Source organism: Lethenteron reissneri, chromosome 38, assembly GCF_015708825.2.
Source record: "Lethenteron reissneri isolate LAM-NWPU_2019-01 chromosome 38, ASM1570882v1, whole genome shotgun sequence".
Lineage (NCBI taxonomy): Eukaryota > Metazoa > Chordata > Hyperoartia > Petromyzontiformes > Petromyzontidae > Lethenteron > Lethenteron reissneri.
The window spans coordinates 8,420,230-8,439,681 of NC_083816.1; the positions used below are offsets into that span (position 1 = coordinate 8,420,230).

The window sequence follows — 19,452 nt, forward strand, 5'->3', positions numbered from 1 at the left end:
ACATTGTTACCTGTCCTTCGGATGAATACTAAGCGGTGGGTCAAGGTCAAGGATGCGTTGTGGCCGAAACGTCGTGAGAATTTTTTATAATGTTTTATTTTTATTATTTTATTATTTCCCTTCTACGTGACTTTACCGAAAGAACCAAGAAGATGAATCCCTGCAGTCACGAAAGCTTTAAATCGACAATATCTTTGTTTTACATCTCACGCATATACGGTTGTTCAGGGCCCGTTAGTTTGCCGCTCGCTTCGTCTACTGCATCTGGCTTGGGGAGGACACGCTTGTGATGATGCCCGACGCTCACGAATAATACACGGATCGGCAGCGTAAAGGAATGGAGCGAGTCCGAGTGAGCGCCCACCGACCGAGTAGGAACGAGTACGATTCAACTCGTGTGCAGCTTCTGCCGGTGGATTATTTCCATCGCGGGATTTTTGAGAGATGGCGATTGGCTTTGGGATTACCTTCATCCAGCAGTGGACTGATCGTGGATGATAATTGAGTGAAGTTTTGAGCATTGTTGCTGGTGACCTCCTATCGCTCGTTCACTGCATTGCGATATTTTTTTTTTTAGCCCACGTCTTCCCTTTCAGAGATGGTCATTGTCAATGCACCCTCCTCCAGTTATAAATAGAGTAGAGTATATGAATACATTCATAATATTATGACTGACACGTGGAAAATCAATCTTTATTCAATAGTGCATCAAATTAATTTGATTTGCAGTTATTTTTGTGCAGAATACGTTGGTTGCATTGTCAAGACTGTGCATATACTGTAAAAAAATATATTCTTGTGATTTAAAAAAGTTGGATACCATTGGGATATTTTTTCTCCATACTGCTGCCAGTAGTAATTGTGCACAGTCTCAGAGATAATAGGATACCATCTTATCATGCAATGGCTTGCGACATGAGTGCACATGGTTTTAATAAGGTTTGCGGTAATTGACTGCGCACTGTCGGCTGTCAGACACCGAGACTCGCATGTGTGTGTGTGACATTAAGCTTCAAAATTGGCGTACATGCGTGCATGTGTACACGCACGCCAAGACAACAGGCATTTGGGGGCAAATGATGCTGAGAGCGAGCACATATGAAGGCCGGCACAACACACAACACACATTGCACCAGGTGCTCGTTTGAGGCTGAGTCGACCTAGGGGAGGCCCCAGGACCGGTTCAGATATTCATCGCTCATGAGCGGGGAAATCGAACTCGGATCGCCGAGATCGTACCATTATCGATCCTCTTACAACAAAGGAAACGATCCCCCCATATAGCCCCTACAGATTTTTTTGGGGGGGGGGGGGGGGGGGCAAGTGCTGCTAGCGAGGCTGAGTCGACCCATGACCGGTTCGGATAATCGTCACCGGTGCTGGCTGTGAGCGGGAATCGAACTCGGGTCACCGATTTCATAGCGCGGCGCTAACCGCTGCACCACCGCTCCCCGCACACACATCTCGCTTGCACACCCACGCACGCGTCAAGCGCGCAATGCTCACCACACACCAAATTACAAGGATGCAAAAGTCGATTTCAATGAGAAACATGTTCCTCTCAATCTCCGCTGCAAACGGAGGGACAGGAAACCGCAATGGGCGGGAAGACAAAATTGAATTCCGGCGATGCACGTCACGCATTTGTAATCTGTCCGGGCAGCGCAAGTGCTCCAGTTCTTTATCCATTGGCTTGCCGGCAGCATGCGAATGTCTTCTTGGTTCTTTCGGTAAAGTCACATAGAAGGGAAGTAATAAAATAATAAAAATTAAACATAATAAAATAATTCTCACGACGTTTCGGCCACAACGCAAGCAGCCATCCTCAGATGAAGAACAGGTCTGTCGAGGCATTCAGACGCTGTCGCCTCGACGGACCTGGTTTTCACCTGAGGACGGCTGCTTGCGTTGTGGCCGAAACGTCGTGAGAATAATTTTATTATGTTTTATTTTTATTATTTTATTACTTCCCTTCTACGTGACTTTACCGAAATAACCAAGAAGATGAACCCCTGCAGTCACGAAAGCTTTAAATCAGCATGCGAATGCTCACCCATTTCCCACTGAGAAAATAAAATGGAATTGGAATAAAAAATTTGAAATTCATTAATGTTTCAGAGCAGAGAAGATGGGGGGGGGACGGTGGGGCTGCGTTCAGAGGATGTGCACAATTAGAAAGACACAAAACCCCGTGAAACATTTCAACAGCTGTTAGCAAGTGTTTGGTTCTGGTACTATATCCACTCTCTAGAGCTAATACTGACACGGCACACTAATGGTAGTATATTTTTTGAGGCCGAGTCAACCTAGAGGAGGCGCGCACCGGGATCTGCCTTTGGGTTTCGTTTGTTGTCCTTCCCCCGCGCCTCCGATTATCACGGTTGACTACGTACGGTGTGAAAGACGTTCCACATATACATACATACAGATTGCAGTTGCTGTTATTATTATGAATTGTGAGGAATCGAACCTGGGTTGCTAACGTATTGGTGCGGTGCACGATTCACGACGCCGCTGCACGAACACCACGTGGATTGATATCGCGTCTAGCATACAAACTACATCTCAATACGCTGGAGAAGAGAGTGGAGCGTGTCTACCATGGGTTACAAAGGAGGCGTGAATGGTACGCGTACTAAATATGTGCAGTGTAAATTTCGATTTAAAGCTTTCGTGACTGCAGGGATTAATTTTCTTGGTTCTTTCGGTAAAGTCACGTAGAATGTAGCCGTCCTCAGGTGGAGGACGGCTACTTGCGTTGTGGCCGAAACGTCGTGAGAATTATTTTATTATGTTTAATTTTTATTACTTTATTATTTCCATTCTATGTGCAGTGTTTTAAGAGATGAGACGGCGAGTCACAGGCAGAGGAGGCGAGGGAAAGTGCAGGGCTTGGCCTTGAACAGGGGGGGGGGGGGGCAGTCAAAGGCGTGGGGGGCTGGGAAGAGGAGAGTTCCAACCAACAAGGGCGCACAGCGAGCGAAAGACATTGGCTTGGGCAGCCGCTAGCCGAAAGCCTTTGGGTATAGATGGAGGGGAATGCGTCTGGAGGCGAGTAGAGTGAGACGAGAGGGAAGAGGTTGGTGGCGGGGAAGTCCACGAAGGGTCATGATCGTGGAGTTGATCAGAGATTGTGTTGGGAGCCAGTGGAGGGAGCCGGAGTTTTTTTTTTGGTCTCGGTTAACAGTTGTGGTTGAGGAGTCTTGTGGGGAGCGGTGGTGGAGCGGTTAGCGTGCTGCGTTAAGAACCCGGCGACCCGAATTCGATCCCCACTCACGGCAAATACGAGTGACGATTATTTAAACCGGTCCTGGGCTTCCCCTAGGTCGATTCGGCCTCAAATTAATACCTGGTGCAGTGTGTAAACATCGCCACTTGGGAGACAAAGGCGGTTGGGCGTAGTGCTGGCCTCCCACCCCTTCGTGTGCCGTGCCGGCCGTCATAGGTGCTCGCTAACAGCACTTGCCCCTACAGTCTGTTAAGCCTACACGGGGGTTCTTTGTCTTGGAATCTGGCAGCGGTGTTTTGGATCTTCACTGTGTGCTTTGGATAATTTGTAAAGCACTCTTAAGTATGAAATGTCAAGCTGTTCACGCTGTGCAATCCAACACGACTATTATTATTTATGCGGAATGATTTTGGCGGATATTTGTAGTGCAGTGCCAACTCGCTCTATAAATAGTGAAATACTGCATCAAGAAAAGGCGCATCCCTGCAATTGCTCGCTGACTCCACTGCTGGCGGATGGACCTCCACGAGAGAGAGAGAGAGAGAGAGTCCTTATCGAGGCCATTTTTCGCTCACTCTCCCACACTGGCCCAGACGTCTTTGAAGAAGGTGGAAATGGCCAAACATAAACCTCACAATGCGTGACCTGCTGGTTGACTGTGGTTTTACCCACATTTATGCTGCTGGGTAATACGGGGGGGGGGGGGGGGGGATTGCAGTCATCCTGCACCGTTGTTTCAACTGCCGCGCCGTACGATCGAACCGGCGACCTTGGGCATTGCAAGTCCAGCAGGCTAACGGTTACAGCAGCGTCATGATGATCACTCGCAGTATTTTTGACGATTTCTCTTCAAAGTCTAAAGCGAACATCTCACCATTGTAACATCAAAGCCCTCCCCCCCCTCCCCCCCCCCCTCATGCAAGAATGATCAAGAGAACACTTTATTCACTTCCACAATTGCCATGTATTTTGAAATTTCACTCATCTTAAAAGAAAAAAGAACGCGCGAGTGGGGGCCACACGTTGAGCCGGCAATGCAAGAGAGGTATTCGCGGGGCAATGGAAGAGACACCCGTCAGTACATCAAACGCACTCACGTTAAACACAAACATAACCAATGTGAAATATTTGAGTGATCGACTGGTGGAATTGCAAACTCTCGCGCCTCTGTGGTAGAATGTGATTAATTTTCACGCAATTTCCCTGCCAGTGCTATTGAGGTACAAGGTGAGCAAATGGCATATTCTCTGGATTATAAGACACTCCGGGAAGTAATATTCTAACTTTAGAGTTAGATATATCTGGCCTCTCTCTCTCACACACACACGTACCGGATTGCAAGACACACCCCCAATCGCGTGACTTCGTAATCCAGAGAATACGGTAACCGGGTAGTGCCCATCACAACAACAGAACTGGCAATTTCGTTGAAAAGCCGACTTGCAGTACAGATACTCCGACTACACGATCATAACCATCAGCCACAATCCACCCACTGTTGAACGAAGGCCTCCCCAAGTCACCACAATCTCTCGCGGTAGGTGGATCGACTTGATTTCAATATTCTTATATTTTTTCGGTAAAGTCACGTAGGTAAAAAATTTAAATTAATAAAAGTAAAATAAATACAGCTATCGTGCTGTGACGATTCCACCTGAAGACGGAAGCTTGTGTTGCCTCCGAAACGTCGTTATTTTTTTTAACTTTTATTAATTTGAATTTTTTACCTACGTGACTTTACCGAAAAAACCTAAGAATATGTATCCTTGCAGTCACGAAAGCTTCAAATCTAGAATTGCTTTCAAGAGTCTTTCCCTCCTCTGACTGCCTCTCCGTTGTGAGTCTCGACCACTGGCCCTCATCCCGGGTGGTAAGCCACGCGCCTTACCCAAAAGCCAACAGACCCAAGAGGTAACGTAACGCCTGTTTCGTAGGGGTTTAACGATGGATTCATGATTGATGTCGATGCCCAGTCTCGTGATACGCGCATCAAATGACGTGTTACGCATCTAAACATGTCTATTCACAGATTTTGTGGGGTTTGCGTGGGTCTTGTAGCCACCAGTGCTGCCGCCATTCGTTGCAAAGATTTGACCGTTGAATCGAATCACGATGGACTCTATGGGTCGCGACAATTCATGGAATTCCAAGAAGGTGACTCGTTCCACCTCTTCTGTTTAACTCACGCGTCCTAAGTGCATCCCCGTGATAAAAAAAATTACCCGTAAAAACAAAGTTTTTCACTATAAATCATTTATATGCGTGGCGGCTAGAGTCCTCTCGTCCTCTGGCTTGAGATGGCTGCCACCTATGGGTCAGATGATTGTCTGTCAGCATTAAGCAATTGGGAATTAAATATTTTAAAAAAATTCCCTAAACAGTGTAAAATTTTTGAAAATTTTTTTTACGAAAATTTATTGTCACGCACAACGAGTCTGTGTGGAAAATGTCAGCTCGATTGGATCACGGGAAGTGTGTTAAAAAACGACCGAAAGATTTGCACGGTCGTAAGCAAGCAAGCAAGCACGCAAGCAAGCAAGCGAATTTAATATAAAGGATTTAAAAAATTAACCCGTAAAAACTAAGTTTTTCACTCTAAATCCTTTATATGCGTGGCGGCTAGAGTCCTCTCTTCCTCTGGCTTGAGATGGCTGCCACCTATGGGTCAGATGATTGTCTGCCACCATTAAGCAATTGGTAATTAATTTTTTTCCCCCTAAACAGTGTAAAATTGTGGAAATTTTTTTCACGAAAATTAATTGTCACGCACAACGAGTCTGTGTGCAAAATGTCAGCTCGATTGGATCACGGGAAGTGGGTTAAAAAACGACCGAAAGATTTGCACGGTCGTAAGCAAGCAAGCAAGCACGCAAGCAAGCAAGCAAGTGAACTTAATATAAAGGATTTAAAAAGCAAGCGTGTGTGCTAGATTAAGCCAAGCTGTTTGTGCTCTCGTATTTAATACTACCGCTCACAAGACACTGCATCGCAGATGCGCGCAGGTGCTTTTTCAAATGTAAATATTGTTGTTTGCTTCGAGGCAACGTTTCATTTGCACAGAACTTGCGGGGAAAATGTAACACCACCGGATCATTTGGACGTTATCATGCAAAAGCCTCAAGGTTCTAAACATCTCCCCCCACTCCCGCAACATCGCTCCAGCGACGCGTTAACGAGAATCTTCGCATGGAAAGATAATCCATTTGAATCAATCAGATTTGCAATGGTGGCAGAAAAAGGTCTGATAAAATGACTTTTCACGTGATTTTAACCTGCAGCCACACGAATACAAATGGCAATTTTTGCTCGCATAATCCATTTTCATTTCTGCAGAAGTGTTCCATTGTAAGAGATGAATGGTTGTTAGGGAACACGCACAGCAAGGTAGAGATGATTCACACTTTGGACCATGTGGTTGAAAAGGTAAATGTGGTACGGGCGCAGCCATGCAACTGTTCACATCACAGCTGGCGACAAGGCCTACACTAGAGAGAGCCCTCGGGAGCCCCTCTACGAAGGGGTGTTTTGGCCTACTCTTCCATGTTGGCCAGACACCTTGACATATATGGAAGTACCCACACTTTACCCCACCGCAGGTGACCTGCCGATAGACTAACTGTGGTATAATCACTGTACCTATCTCGGCACACGGACGAGGTGAGGGTGATAATAGTTTTTTTACCCTTTTATCTGGCAACAAAACTGACACCTTTTTTTACAAGGAGTCATGTTTGCATTGACCATAATACCTGCGGTCGGAATGCAAACAAAAAACACCACTTTGCATTCCGACCGTAGGTATTGTGGTCAATGCAAACATGACTCATTGTAAAAAAAGGTGTCAGTTTTGTTGCCAGATAAAAGGGTAAACAAACACTTATCATATTTTGCTACTGGCAAAGGAGGTCCCAATGGTGAGGTGAGGGTGGTTACGAGAAGCTTGGGCCGCCGTGTTAATTAGAGAGCCGGGGGATTCAACCGGCGACCTCTGGATTCCAAGTCCCGCATGTGCCGTGCTTGTTTTACGTTTCGGGCAAATTTCACGTTGGTCATTTTTGTTTGATATGTCCCAACACAACAGAAATAAAAGGTTCCGATTTTCTGAAATTCACGCTCGTGCCGCTGCCGCGGCAACGAATTCTGTGGACTGCACGCACCGACGAAGGCGGGTGAAAGAACGTCGTTGCAATCGACATCACAAATCAGGTACGCCCGTCGACGTGGGGCCATTGCGTGGCCTCGAATGGTCTCTCGTGCATCGTCACTGATCGACGATGCCGCCACGGCTGAGCGTTCGTCCGTCGCGCGGTCGCAACACCCATTGGGCTCGAGGCGCACGTGACCGAGCTGCTGTGATTGGCTTAGCCAGCACGTGCGGGGAAGCGGTTGATGACGCGTGTTAGCGGCGGAATGACGCGCCTCCCACAGCAGGTGATCGATTTGTTGCTCAACGTCGGTTGATTTGGCATGTTTTTGTCAAATCGAGCGGATGATTGTCTGAAAACCGTGCGCGGAGATTTGATTCTGAGCAATTATGCAGGCGGCCAGGTGCGATGGCTTATGCGTTTGGAGGAGATACTCTCCCATTGGCTGGGGCTGGATAGGAGCTGTGTATAAAAGGAAAGTTCAGAGGAGGGCGAAGGCAGGTGATTGGGAGGCACCAGAAACCGCTTGCATCGCGGTGGGAGGGGAGCGGTGTAATCAGTCAGGGGCGCAGTCTCAGCCCACTTTTACTGAAAGAGCTATGGATGTTTGTAACCCGTATGCAAAATGTAGGCTTTAAGTATATATATTACTTTAGTTGCATCGTATTGGGTTTAGAGAAAGACGGTCTCGGTGACGGTATGAATATAATATTTAAATGTACAATACTCGAAATTAATTTATTGCGCGTCTTTCGTTCATGCCGTCCCATCTCGGATTTTCTCAAAGTGGGTGGATCGCCCAACTTCATGATGCCCTAGTGAAACGATTGCTAGATGCGTTAATCGGGTTTGGTCGACGGGTAACTTTTTTATGAATACTTTTTTAAATAAACATTTTGCTTATCTGATTCGCCCTCCCCCCACCTTGTGGCCGACTGAGCCCCTATGCTTCGCATACGCTGCATAACAATTCCCCCCCCCCCCTGGGCCCTTGCTACCAGTAGTATTGACAGCAGCAGTGAGGGCTAAACGTGAGCAGAGTTCCCGGCTCGCCCAGCCCATTTTGAAACTGGCTACGCTTTACGCTGTGAGAAACTCTCCCCGTATACAATACTACATTGTATAGTCGTTTGATACACTGTACACCAGGCCAGGGAGTTTTGGAGGTATTTTACTCGGAACGCACTGAATTACAGTGGCAGTCAATGGAGTCCGGGCAAGTGTGGAGCAGCGTGGAGTCGAGCACACGAAGACTGGCAAAAAAAGAATGTGCTACCAAACTTACGAAGCGTAACAAATGTGCTGTGGACTGTGGTTTGGAGTACTGGTGACCTGTACTGCCAGAGTGGGTGACCTCGTGCTGCTGGATGGTGAGTTTTTTTTTTTTATCAGTGCGAGCCACCTGTGTTCTGCATTGTGGGTGGCTGGGGTGGTCATAGCTGAGCTGGTTTGAGGGTAGCAAGCGAGCTCGAGGGCTCCACATGGAACTCCAGAACCCGAAAAATATAACGAGCAGTGTAAAATCACAAGTGCGCGGAACCCCCGGCGTGTTCCGAATTTTATGGATAGCGGGAGACCTCTTCCCACCTCCCCACCCACATCCGGCAGCCTTTCCAAAACGGCCGTAGTGGCCGAGGCAACCTAGTGTCTGTCGGATGTGAGTTTGGAAATGTGCTAGGGTGCAGTGTGTGTTTGAGTTTCATTTTATTGTGATGCATACCGTCTGCTCGCCCTTAAACTGAATTCGCTGTTGGGAAACCCTCCACGGTTGCCTTGTCTACAAAACGGACAAACCACCCGAGTTTCTCACCCCACCCGTTTTCTCAACCCTGGATTATTACACCATTATTACACCTATAGTGGAATTAAAAGTGAATGTGTCTTGAGCCAACCAGATCCTTTCGTTGGTGGAGAGTATGAGATTGGCAGCAGAGCCAAAAAACGGGTTGCAAGAACAGGGGTTTGGTGAGTGGCGTCGCGAGGTGAGAGATTGGTCCAAGTAGGTCTGCAAAAATTACAAGTGGAGTCTCCAGTTGAGCTATTACATCCTTTGTTTTGCTAAAGACTCTTATCTTGTGGGTGGCGCTAAATTAACGTGGTTTGTGGCCCCAGCGCCTTGGATTTTGATGGACTCCACACAAATATCTGGAGATCCGATTTTTTTTTCCAAATTATTTTTAATACAATGCATTAGCGGAGTTACTAAATCCTACAAAGTAAGAAGGTTTCAATCGCCATGGGTAGCAGGCATGCTGGGATTGAAGCCTGTTTTTATTGGGTTTAGTTTTAGTTGTACAATTTGTGGATCACATTTTGGACACCAAAATTGCAATAGCGCAGTTTGCCATCTGGCATGGCGTATTGGTACAATTTATCTAGGGAAGTAATTGACTAAACAAGAGGTGGACACTCCAAACTAAAAGAGCCCTGGGCTTCCCTCAAGATTAATCTGGCCCTGGTTACAGTTACTGACTTTCTTTTTTTAAGTAATCTATATTACATTTGCTGCAGTTGACTCCAAAGCACACAGTGGGAAACAAAGCAGATCCTACTATCCAGAGCCGCACCAAAGTGCAGCGCCTCTGATTAGCGTCTGTCGTCTTTGTCATTAAATTTGCCATCCGTTCAGAAATGGGGCATTTGCATGATGGATGGTGACAGCTTTTTAATTGGCACGGCTCAGGGCGGGGGTCCCTGGAAAGGGAATTACCACAATGTAGCCGTGCGCCAGTCGGTTTAAAGATTCTATCACGAGAGTACAAACCTGGCTGGAAGATGTGCACAGCAAATGATATGCATTTACCTTTGTGTAAAATGTGTAGGGCCTTTGTCAATCCACTACTGGATGCGTGTTGGTGAAGGTGGGGGGGGGAGCATAGATGGTGGAGCATACAAGTAATGTGATTTCCCCGATGCTGGCCCACATGCCCCCACAGCCTCCTAACAATGTTTGGCAGCCCATTCGAGGGCCCTTCAGGGGTCTGCTTCTCCGATACAATCATATGGGGGGGGGGGGGGGGGAGTATTCTTTTATTCAGTATGCTATCCACATTTTTATTAGTTACCCCCTAAAATCAAATACTTTCAACCATATCCACCCAGAGGTGTTGGCAATGCAGGAGAAGATATAGTGAGGGAACCACGGTGTCCGTTAAGTGTCCCGTTTTTGAAGGATGCATCAATTGCAGCAACAACAACAACCTGAACCGCATGGTGGTGATGAGATTGTAAAGTGGATTTTGGAGGTTAAAATGGAACCTTTTTTTTTACAGTAATAAAATCGAGAAGAAGGAAGCGACAGCGAGGTTTTGGGGCATCGACAAAATCGGCCCTAGTGACCTCTTGACCCTTAACCATTTTTGTTACAGGTAGAGAAAATAATGGGATATAGAAATAAGCGAAATATGACTGTGGCATTTTTTTTTTTTTACTCCGAGCATGCTATTCCCCCGCAATACCCCACCGGTGCAGAATAAACCCACGGCAAGCCCATGAATTACATGGCGAGTATATACCATTCTGGAAATGAAAAATGGTAGGGTTGGAAGCTCCGTTTTTTTTTTAAAAGGCGAGGCACTAGATTGAGCGAAGCAGTGTCCCTAGCAGCTCTAAAGGGCCAAGTGACTATTGGACCAAACGTTTCATACTTGTTGAAATCAATTTCCTGCTTCATACTGCCCACAAATACGCACGACTTAGAAACGCATCGATTCTTACACACACACACACACGCACGCGCGTAAGGCGATGCATGTGTCTTGAGATTTAAAAAATCCATGTTCCGAGGATTGGTTGTCTCACAAGGTCGGAGCGTGCTGATATGGTGCCGCCAAGATCCTGGATTCGAATCTTGAGCAGTCTGCCCTGTGATTACACTGGGTTCTCTAGTGCAGTGATGTGATGGGCACCATTTAAGGCCAGCTGTCAGTATTCCCACGTGCTCGTTGATGGATTAATTAAACAAAAATCCATACTAATCGGTAAAACAATGCATTGTTCCGTCACCGACTCGCTACACGTCATTCTTTCTCACGTCTAATTCAAGAAGTGATACCAACGGTGAGCAGCTGGCACTGAAACACTGTAATTTAAAGAGCACCGCAAAATACAATTTTAAAACGGACGTTAAACTTTAATAGCTGTGATCTCGGAACTGTCGCACAGCATGAAATCAACACCAGCGGCGCAACCTGGGCTTTCATTTTTCTTCGGGTTGGCGACACGGAAAGTATTTCCACACTCGGCATACTACATCCATAATATCTACTACGGCTGTGGAATGAGTTGATTACCACGTACTCGGTCTACCAGCGACCTGGCATTTTTCTGCACCCGGTACACCACATCAGGTATAACTTTATTTATGGCTGTCGCTACTAACAGTCGTACGTCCACCAACTACTGGGGGGGGGGGGGTTGAGGGGGTGGATTGGGGGGGGGGGCAGCGTGGCACATGAACGACGACGCGGGGAGGACTCGCGGACTCGAGAGGAGCATGATGTTTTGCGACTCCGCACGCAATGCCTCTTCGTTGAGAAGAATAACATTTCTCGCACCTTGTCTTGATTTAATTTCCCTGGGGGGGGGGGGGGGTAGAGTGGATCGCAGCTCTTGATAATCCGACTGGCGTGGCGCACGGGGAATTTCTTTTGGCGTGAGGTTGGTGAGCGTTGTTGCTTTTTAAAAAGGACACAATTGGCGACGCAATGCAGGGGATCGAGTTATTTTTTTAAAACAACGCGCCAGAAAGTGGCTCGCGTAGCTAAGCGCTCGGGGAGAAACCCAGACGGCGCAAACTGTAATCGTCTCTGTCGGCTGTACCAGTGTTCAACGGAGCGAGTGGGGCTGCCAACAGCAATGCTTGAAGGAGCGGATTGCGTCCGTCCATCTGAAGATTGCTTCGCGTTGTCTTCTTGAAAATGGCGAAACTCCCGAGCCAATCGCAACCAAAATGATCCGTGCTGCATAACATTTAGCGCGGCAGCAGAAGCCTATACCACCTGTTATGCACGGCCACCCATCCACGCACTAGCCTGGCTCAACCATGCTCGGCTTCCGAGTTTCTGAAAAGATCGGATGCGTTCCGCATTCCAGCTTGCCAACATAAATTATGACCCCAATCGAAAATATTGGGCCACCTTTTGGCAACAAAATACCGTTACTCGGAACCGTTTATTTATTTAAAGAGCGTAATATACTGCTGTGTACTAGTTTGAGTAAGAATGTGTACACGGGTAAGAATGTGTAAGCGCGCTGGCCTATCGTTCATATCTCTCTCTCTCTGCGTGTATATTTTTGTGCAAATTGGATCCTCCCAACAAAATTGAGACTCATTCAATGGACTGGCTTGTCCTGATCCCGCCGCCGCCACCGCTGCCACCGCCCTGGAAACAAGTTTAATGCTTCATCACAAAATTGTACCGCGTTGATTTGATCACCGGGCCGGCGACTTGCGCGTTGAGCAGTGCGAGTAATGCGGGCCGCCAACATCGCGAGCGAATTAGTCGAGGAATTCAACCACCACCCCAACCCCCCCGTGCCGGTTGAAGATGAATGACGATGATCGTCGAAGCAACGGCAAAAAAAACACGTGTCGTCGAGTCGACGACATGCAGTCGGGTGTCCACGCACAAGGGGGGCACAGACTGAGCGTGTGACAACGGTGAGATCGACAATTACTTGGAGCAATTCACTGCTGGATGAAGGCCCCCTCCCCCCCAACTGCCCCCCCACTCCCCACCACCCGGCCATCACCATCGGCCCGGACCTTCGCGCGAGCCGATTTCATCACTCCACCTTGGCGGCGGGCGCGTTCCCCCTCCCTTGCCTGCCATTCCACCATTGCTCTCGACCAGCAGCAGTCGTCCATTCGAGTGACGTCTCCTGCCCAAGCGCTCCTTTCTTGACCCATCGAAATGTCTTTGAGCCACCGCGTGCGCTCTCTCGTTCGCGCCTTCCTCTTGCCGTCTCTCCGGCGTAATCCCAAGAAATGTGGATATCTACCATGCTTCTTTGGGCGTTGTTCGCTTTTTGTTTTTTTTAAAGAGGTCACACCAAAGGCAGAGACATCTGTTCATCCTTGGCACCTGCTAGAGACTGGCAGGGTGCACGAGTCGCCACGGTGATGTGTCTCGGTCGTTGCTGTGATCTCGATACTGCCCGAGTCCTCGTCGGCCAGTTGAATTGTGCGACCAGTATCCTTACAAGAATAGAGGTTTTTGACTTGGAATGCGCGAATAGAAATGTGGCGTTAAACCCGCCACCACCCGACACAGCCAATTAGTAAGGTTTGTCACGTAAACAAAACATGCTGTTTCAGCACACCGGTGTGTTGGAGAGTAAACCCACAACATTTACAATTTACCCTCCAACACACAGGTGTGTTGACGTTGTAACTAATTGGCACATTTTGTTAACGTCACAAACCTTACTAATTGGCCGTGTTGGGTGGTGGTGGGTTTAACGACACATTGACGCGATCTAACCCAAAACCCTCTGGATAATATTAGTCGTGAAAGCCGTAGTACATATTTTAACAAACATCCTTACAAGAAGCCGCAGTCAAAGCGATGTCCTGCTCAAATGAGCACCAAGAGAGCGCTCATCTCAACTGCACGCAGGACGTGAGTCGATGGTGGGAATTCCTCTTTCGTATGGGCAGGAGGCAAGTCTTTCGATTGGGACAACAAAGGTTTCCTAGACCACAAAGTTGTAGTCATTTTATTGACCCCCCCAGAGGAGGGATGATGGGCGGACTCAACCCCCACCACCCAGGATTTGAACCTGCAACCTCTTTGGCTTGCGAGCTGCTCCCTCTCTCATGCCGAGTCACGTGGCTAGACAGGGCCTTTTACGTCCACGTACATTACGTGATGTATAAATGGCGAAACATTTGTTTTAATAATTTCTCCTTGCATGTTTACCCCGAATATAAATATCTTGTTTTGGGGTGGCGTAGGGGGGGGGGGGGTATGGTTTAATGCCTCCTGTATATATAGAAAAATAAAAAAATAAACTATCTCCTGGGCTGGGCGAAGTCGCATTGCTTCGTTGGGATGAAATATTAATGGGGACTCTGCACACCAGGTGCACAGAATCAGGTTCTCAAGTTTTTTTTTCTTTTTTCCCCCCGACGCGAATCGAATTACGACAAGGCTCAAAACAGCAGCCAATTACGACGCTGGCGATGTAACTCGTTTAACCACGAGGGCGATTGCATGTTAACGCTATTACAAGGACAATTCGAGAATATTAAACGTATTGCGGCAACGGGATCGGTTCTTTTAACACGTCCCATCCTCCCCGCTGTGTGAGAACGTTGAGAATGCAGTGCATTTTTTTTCTATTTAAAGCTTTCGTGACTGCAGGGATTCATCTTCTTGGTTCTTTCGGTAAAGTCACGTAGAAGGGAAGTAATAAAATAATTAAAATAAAACATAATAAAAATAATTCTCACGACGTTTCGGCCACAACCCCAAGCAGCCGTCCTCAGGTGAAGACCAGGTCTGTCGGGGAGACAGCGTCTACGTGACTTTACCGAAAGAACCAAGAAGATGAATCCCTGCAGTCACGAAAGCTTTAAATCGAAATTTAAAGCAGCACATGTTAAGATCCGGCGATCATCAGGGTTCTGTGCTGTAATTCCGTGACCGTGGAATTGTTGCTGTACCTAATTCACATCGTCAATCATCCTCGACCGTCATCAATCCACTGCTGGACGAAGGCTGCCCCGGGCCGTTTGCTATATTTCGCAGTACCGTCGTGATGCAATAAGCCGTCTGATTTGATCGCTCTATCTCTGCGGGTGAACGTGCTCTCTCTCAGTCGTGCTCCGCCCCATCATCTCTCCCAGCGATGGTGTGTTCTGCCCATAAGCGTCAATGTGTGCCCAGATCCATCCGCTCCTTTTTCCCTGTCTCGGAGAATAATTCAAGGCACTCATAAATATTCAGTAGGCTCTCTGTATGCGATTAACGACACAATTAACGTTTATCTTTGGGACATTAAACACCAAACAAAACTGAAAACCATAGCTAAGCCCTCTACACGCCCGTTGCGCCACGTTCTGTTACACGCACACGGTATCTGCGTATTCATTTTTTGTAAATACGTTTGCGTGCAATTTGGCCGACCCAGAGAGATCTTGCCATCATGCACTTGCACCCATTGAGAAAAAAAAAATGTGAATTGAAGTGTATATCATCATCATCGGCCACGGTCATCATTGGCCATGGTCTACCCACTGCTGGATGGAGACTTGGAAAGCCACTGTTATTTGCGACGTCAATCGTGCACAGCGCTTACAAATGTGCGCACTTTATACATTGCTATCTCTAACGGTAGTGTGCGACGTTAATTGTACGCAACTCAAAACAAAAACATCGTATGAAATCTGGCACTTACTGTAATGAACCACCGATGTAACGACCAAAGGTCACGCTTGTTTCCGACAACGACAGCGGAAGTCTATTAATGTTAACGCCAATGGCTCCTTCGCTGTCAATTTGTCATCCGCGGGGCTCTCGCGGCACGAGAGAGAGAGAGCCTCATGGTTGACCAAAGCTCTCCCCCCGCAGCCCAAATGTGTTGCGCGATCCCTTGCCAGGTGTGACCGAAGATACCGTTCGAGATAGACGCTTCTGCCGTCGATGGGCACGGTTGGCTACGTACGGTGAGAAATAAGTTATATGTACATGTATGCAAGTGACGCAAGCGGTGTTCCACCACCTGTTGTATTTAAAACAATATTTAGCCACGGCACCGTTCATTTATTAATTCTACCAGGTCAGGGCCACTGAGCTATATAGATCTTTTTCAGAAGTGACCTGGCCGCAAATGATAGCGCAACTAAGTGGCTTACGATGTGGAAATTTAAAACCTAGACGACCCGGAGAAAAATTTACGCGACCACGGGGGGAGAGAGACGCACGCAAACTCCAAATACACGGCCGTCAGGGTTGGGACCAAACCCGCGACCTCTTGTATACCAGGCGAGGTAGTTAACATCTCGCCACTGCGGCACCCACTGCAAGGCCTGCTGACCGGAGCCGAATGCACAAAGTAAAGGAGCGCTTGCTCACGGCATCTAAAGATAAAAAATAAAAGCCATTACCGCTGTGGAGGGTATATTGGAGGTCGCTCTCGCATCGCTAAATCATTTATACTGCTGTGCGTTAATTCGACCCAAGTGAACGGCGACTGGAGTTTTCATCGTTGCCGTGTAAATCTCCCCCTCTTTTGTATTTCGCTGTGGACGCATCTCCAGTGCAAGCAACAAATGATCGCAGGCATGTCCTCCACACCCGACCGTGTCCAAACATCGCAAGGTAGATGCAGCCACCTCCTGCACCACAGGTGGAATATTAAAGAGCCCACGTTGTGACCGTGCACAACAGAGCCAAACCATGGCCCCAAATCATCTAAAATGCATTCCTCTGCAATGGCCATTGAACATCACAGATACCCAGCATCATCACCTGCAGCCACCTTCCCTGCACGTCCGGTTAGCACGGCTGGCTGAGTACGGAGTTCTCTGTACATACTCCCACGTGGCTCGACAACATCGACATTAATGACCACCACTGCTGATCAACCGCCCTCCTTTGCTGTACAACAGCAGAAACACATTCCGGCGGAGGGAGCTGGTAGGAACGTTGGGTTGCTCGGTCAATGGCCAGGGTCAACGGCGGCGTGGTGTATTCCGCAAATATGCCCGACTGTGAGGGCGGGCACAAGCCGGCGTGAGTAGGTTAAACGTTGAGTTTTATAAGGGCACCACGGGGTGACCAGCCCCTCCCCACCCAGCCCCACCCCTCCCACTCCCCACCCAGCCCCTCCCCACCCTCCCCACCCAGCCCCTCCCTGCACGACGGACGGACGGACACAATAATCCCCTGTGGGCTGATGTAACCAGGAGGTTCCTACCAGTATCATGGTAGGCATTGGTGGCGGTCTGACACGATGGCAACAGGTTTTTATTTGGAATCGCAATGCTCGCTTGGCTTAACGAGTCCAACAAAATGTCTCAAATGGGTCTTAAACAGTCGCTTCGTTGGCAAAAGTTTGCGGGCAAAAGTTTGCGAGCAGTGGGAAGACAAGAGGCAAGACCTGCTGTAGATGAGAATGCCAGATTGTTTTTTCCAAGGATTTCGGAACGCATTCGATAATTACATAAATTGGGATAATGAAGAGGCATGCTGGCATCAGCAGAGCCAATCATCCCACTGCTAATATCTTGCGCTGCACATTAGGCAAGGCAGATCACGCTGCTTCGAGGCACTCGGGCGTTGAATGTGTTTCCTGCGACTATTATACGTTTACTTTAATCCCATCACGGAAGCGCTCACGAAATCTACTAACGAGTTCTTAGGTTTTTTCGGTAAAGTCACGTAGGTAAAAAATTGAAATTAAAATTAATAAAAGTAAAATAAAATAAATAAAAATTAATTTCAATTTTTATTTTTTACCTACATGACTTTACCGAAAAAACCTAAGAATATGAATCCTTGCAGTCACGAAATCTTCAAATCTAGAATCTACTAACGAGGTTTGTGGCAAACACGAAAAAAAGTGGTGCACGGCGGCAGAGGTTCGCAACATACGCGCTCGCTCGCTCGCTCGTGCGTGCGCGTTGTCTCCCGTGCGCCAAGGGGTTGGTGGTTGTGGTCGGGGGGGTGGGGGGGAAGCCCCCTTCGTGGTGAAACGTTCAAACGGAGAAACGGCACGGGGAGAGAGTGCGAGGGAAAACTGAGGCGAGGCGTCGCTTCTTACCAGTCCGTGTGCCGATCGTCGATGACGAGCAGGATCTTGGGCCGCTTGGCCGCTTGGGACGAGGACTGGTCTCCCAGCCCGGTCGTCTGCTTCACCGCCTGAGACAGCGAACTGAAAAAGCCACCGCCGCTGCCGGTCACCGGCGGAGCCATGGAGGCGGACGGGACGGTCTGCATGGACTGCCGGCGCTCAGGGGCGGGCGAGGTCGAGGTGGATGAGGAGGCGGCGGCCACGGCGGCGCCGGTGGTGGCGGTGCCGTCTGGCCGCTGCAGGTCCATCATGTATCCGTTGGGGAGGTTGGTCATGAAGTTGCTGTCGGACAGGCGGCGGCGGAGGAAATTCATGTTTGCTTTCGTGGGATTTTTTGTTGAGAGCACAGAGGCGGCGGCGGCGTCGTCGGCGAAAGTGCAATTTGTTGAGAGTGCGACGACGTCGAGACGGCGGACGACGTTGTGGTGAAGAGATCGCCAAAGAAGGGACGGGTGGTGACGGTGGCAAAAGCAGCCTTTTGAGGTTTTGGCGTAGATGCAAAGAGGAGTATTAAAAATGTAAGCTTGCTTAGTGAAAAAAACTACTTTGCATTAGGGATCAATTATGTATGGCTTTAGGAAGTAACAGCAGCAGGCCAAGCCTCGGGGAGTAGTCCTCGATTCTGCAGAAATGTCTCGGCTCTCGCAGACCCGGATTTGTTCTCTGCCACCTCTCCTCCTACTCGAGTCCTGCGTTCTGCCGTCTCGCTCTGCTACGAGCAGTTGATTTTCAATGCCGAGCAGAGCACCAGCTGCTCTCCTGCAAACACCCACACCCACTTTCAGCCAGCCCTCCCTCCCTCTCTCCTCTCCTCCTTCTCTCTCTCTCCAGCCCTCCCACCTCCGAGCACCATTCACCACAGGGCGCGCGCACACGCACACACGCACCCCACGCACACACGCACCCCACGCACACGGCGCAGAGATCCATATCGACTGCCACTCGCTCGGCGCTCTTGCGTCCAATCGCCAGCGGTGCTTGGGGTGGTGGCTCCTCCTCGCTCTCTTATTTATTTCCACCCCCCCACATCCCCACCCATCCCCCCCCCTCCCGTTTCCGATAGCAAACGTCTGCTGCCCCGCCACTCGGCAAATCTCTCTGCCCTGCCAGCAGTAGCAGCGCCCGCTATCTCTCCAGTCGCTCGCTCGCTCGCCTTGCTAATCCGCTGTTAAATTGAATTAAAGGGGACCCACTTCCTCCACTCCATTAGTGCGCATCTGGCTTTGGGTCGCGACGAAAAAATGGGTGCACGTGAGAGGGCCAATTGCTCGTTATGCT

The 19,452-nt window shown here is 48.6% G+C and overlaps 1 protein-coding gene across 1 annotated transcript in view; it reads right to left on the reverse strand.

The window, feature by feature from the left end:
- Positions 1 to 18,945, reverse strand: part of LOC133351613 (synapsin-2-like) — a 154,659-nt gene extending 135,714 nt beyond the window's left edge. Inside the window, 1 exon segment of the mRNA XM_061566935.1 lies at positions 18,145 to 18,945. Within this exon segment, the coding sequence (XP_061422919.1) occupies positions 18,145 to 18,488 (344 nt within the window). The 5' untranslated portion in view covers positions 18,489 to 18,945.
- Positions 18,946 to 19,452: the final 507 nt, after the last annotated feature.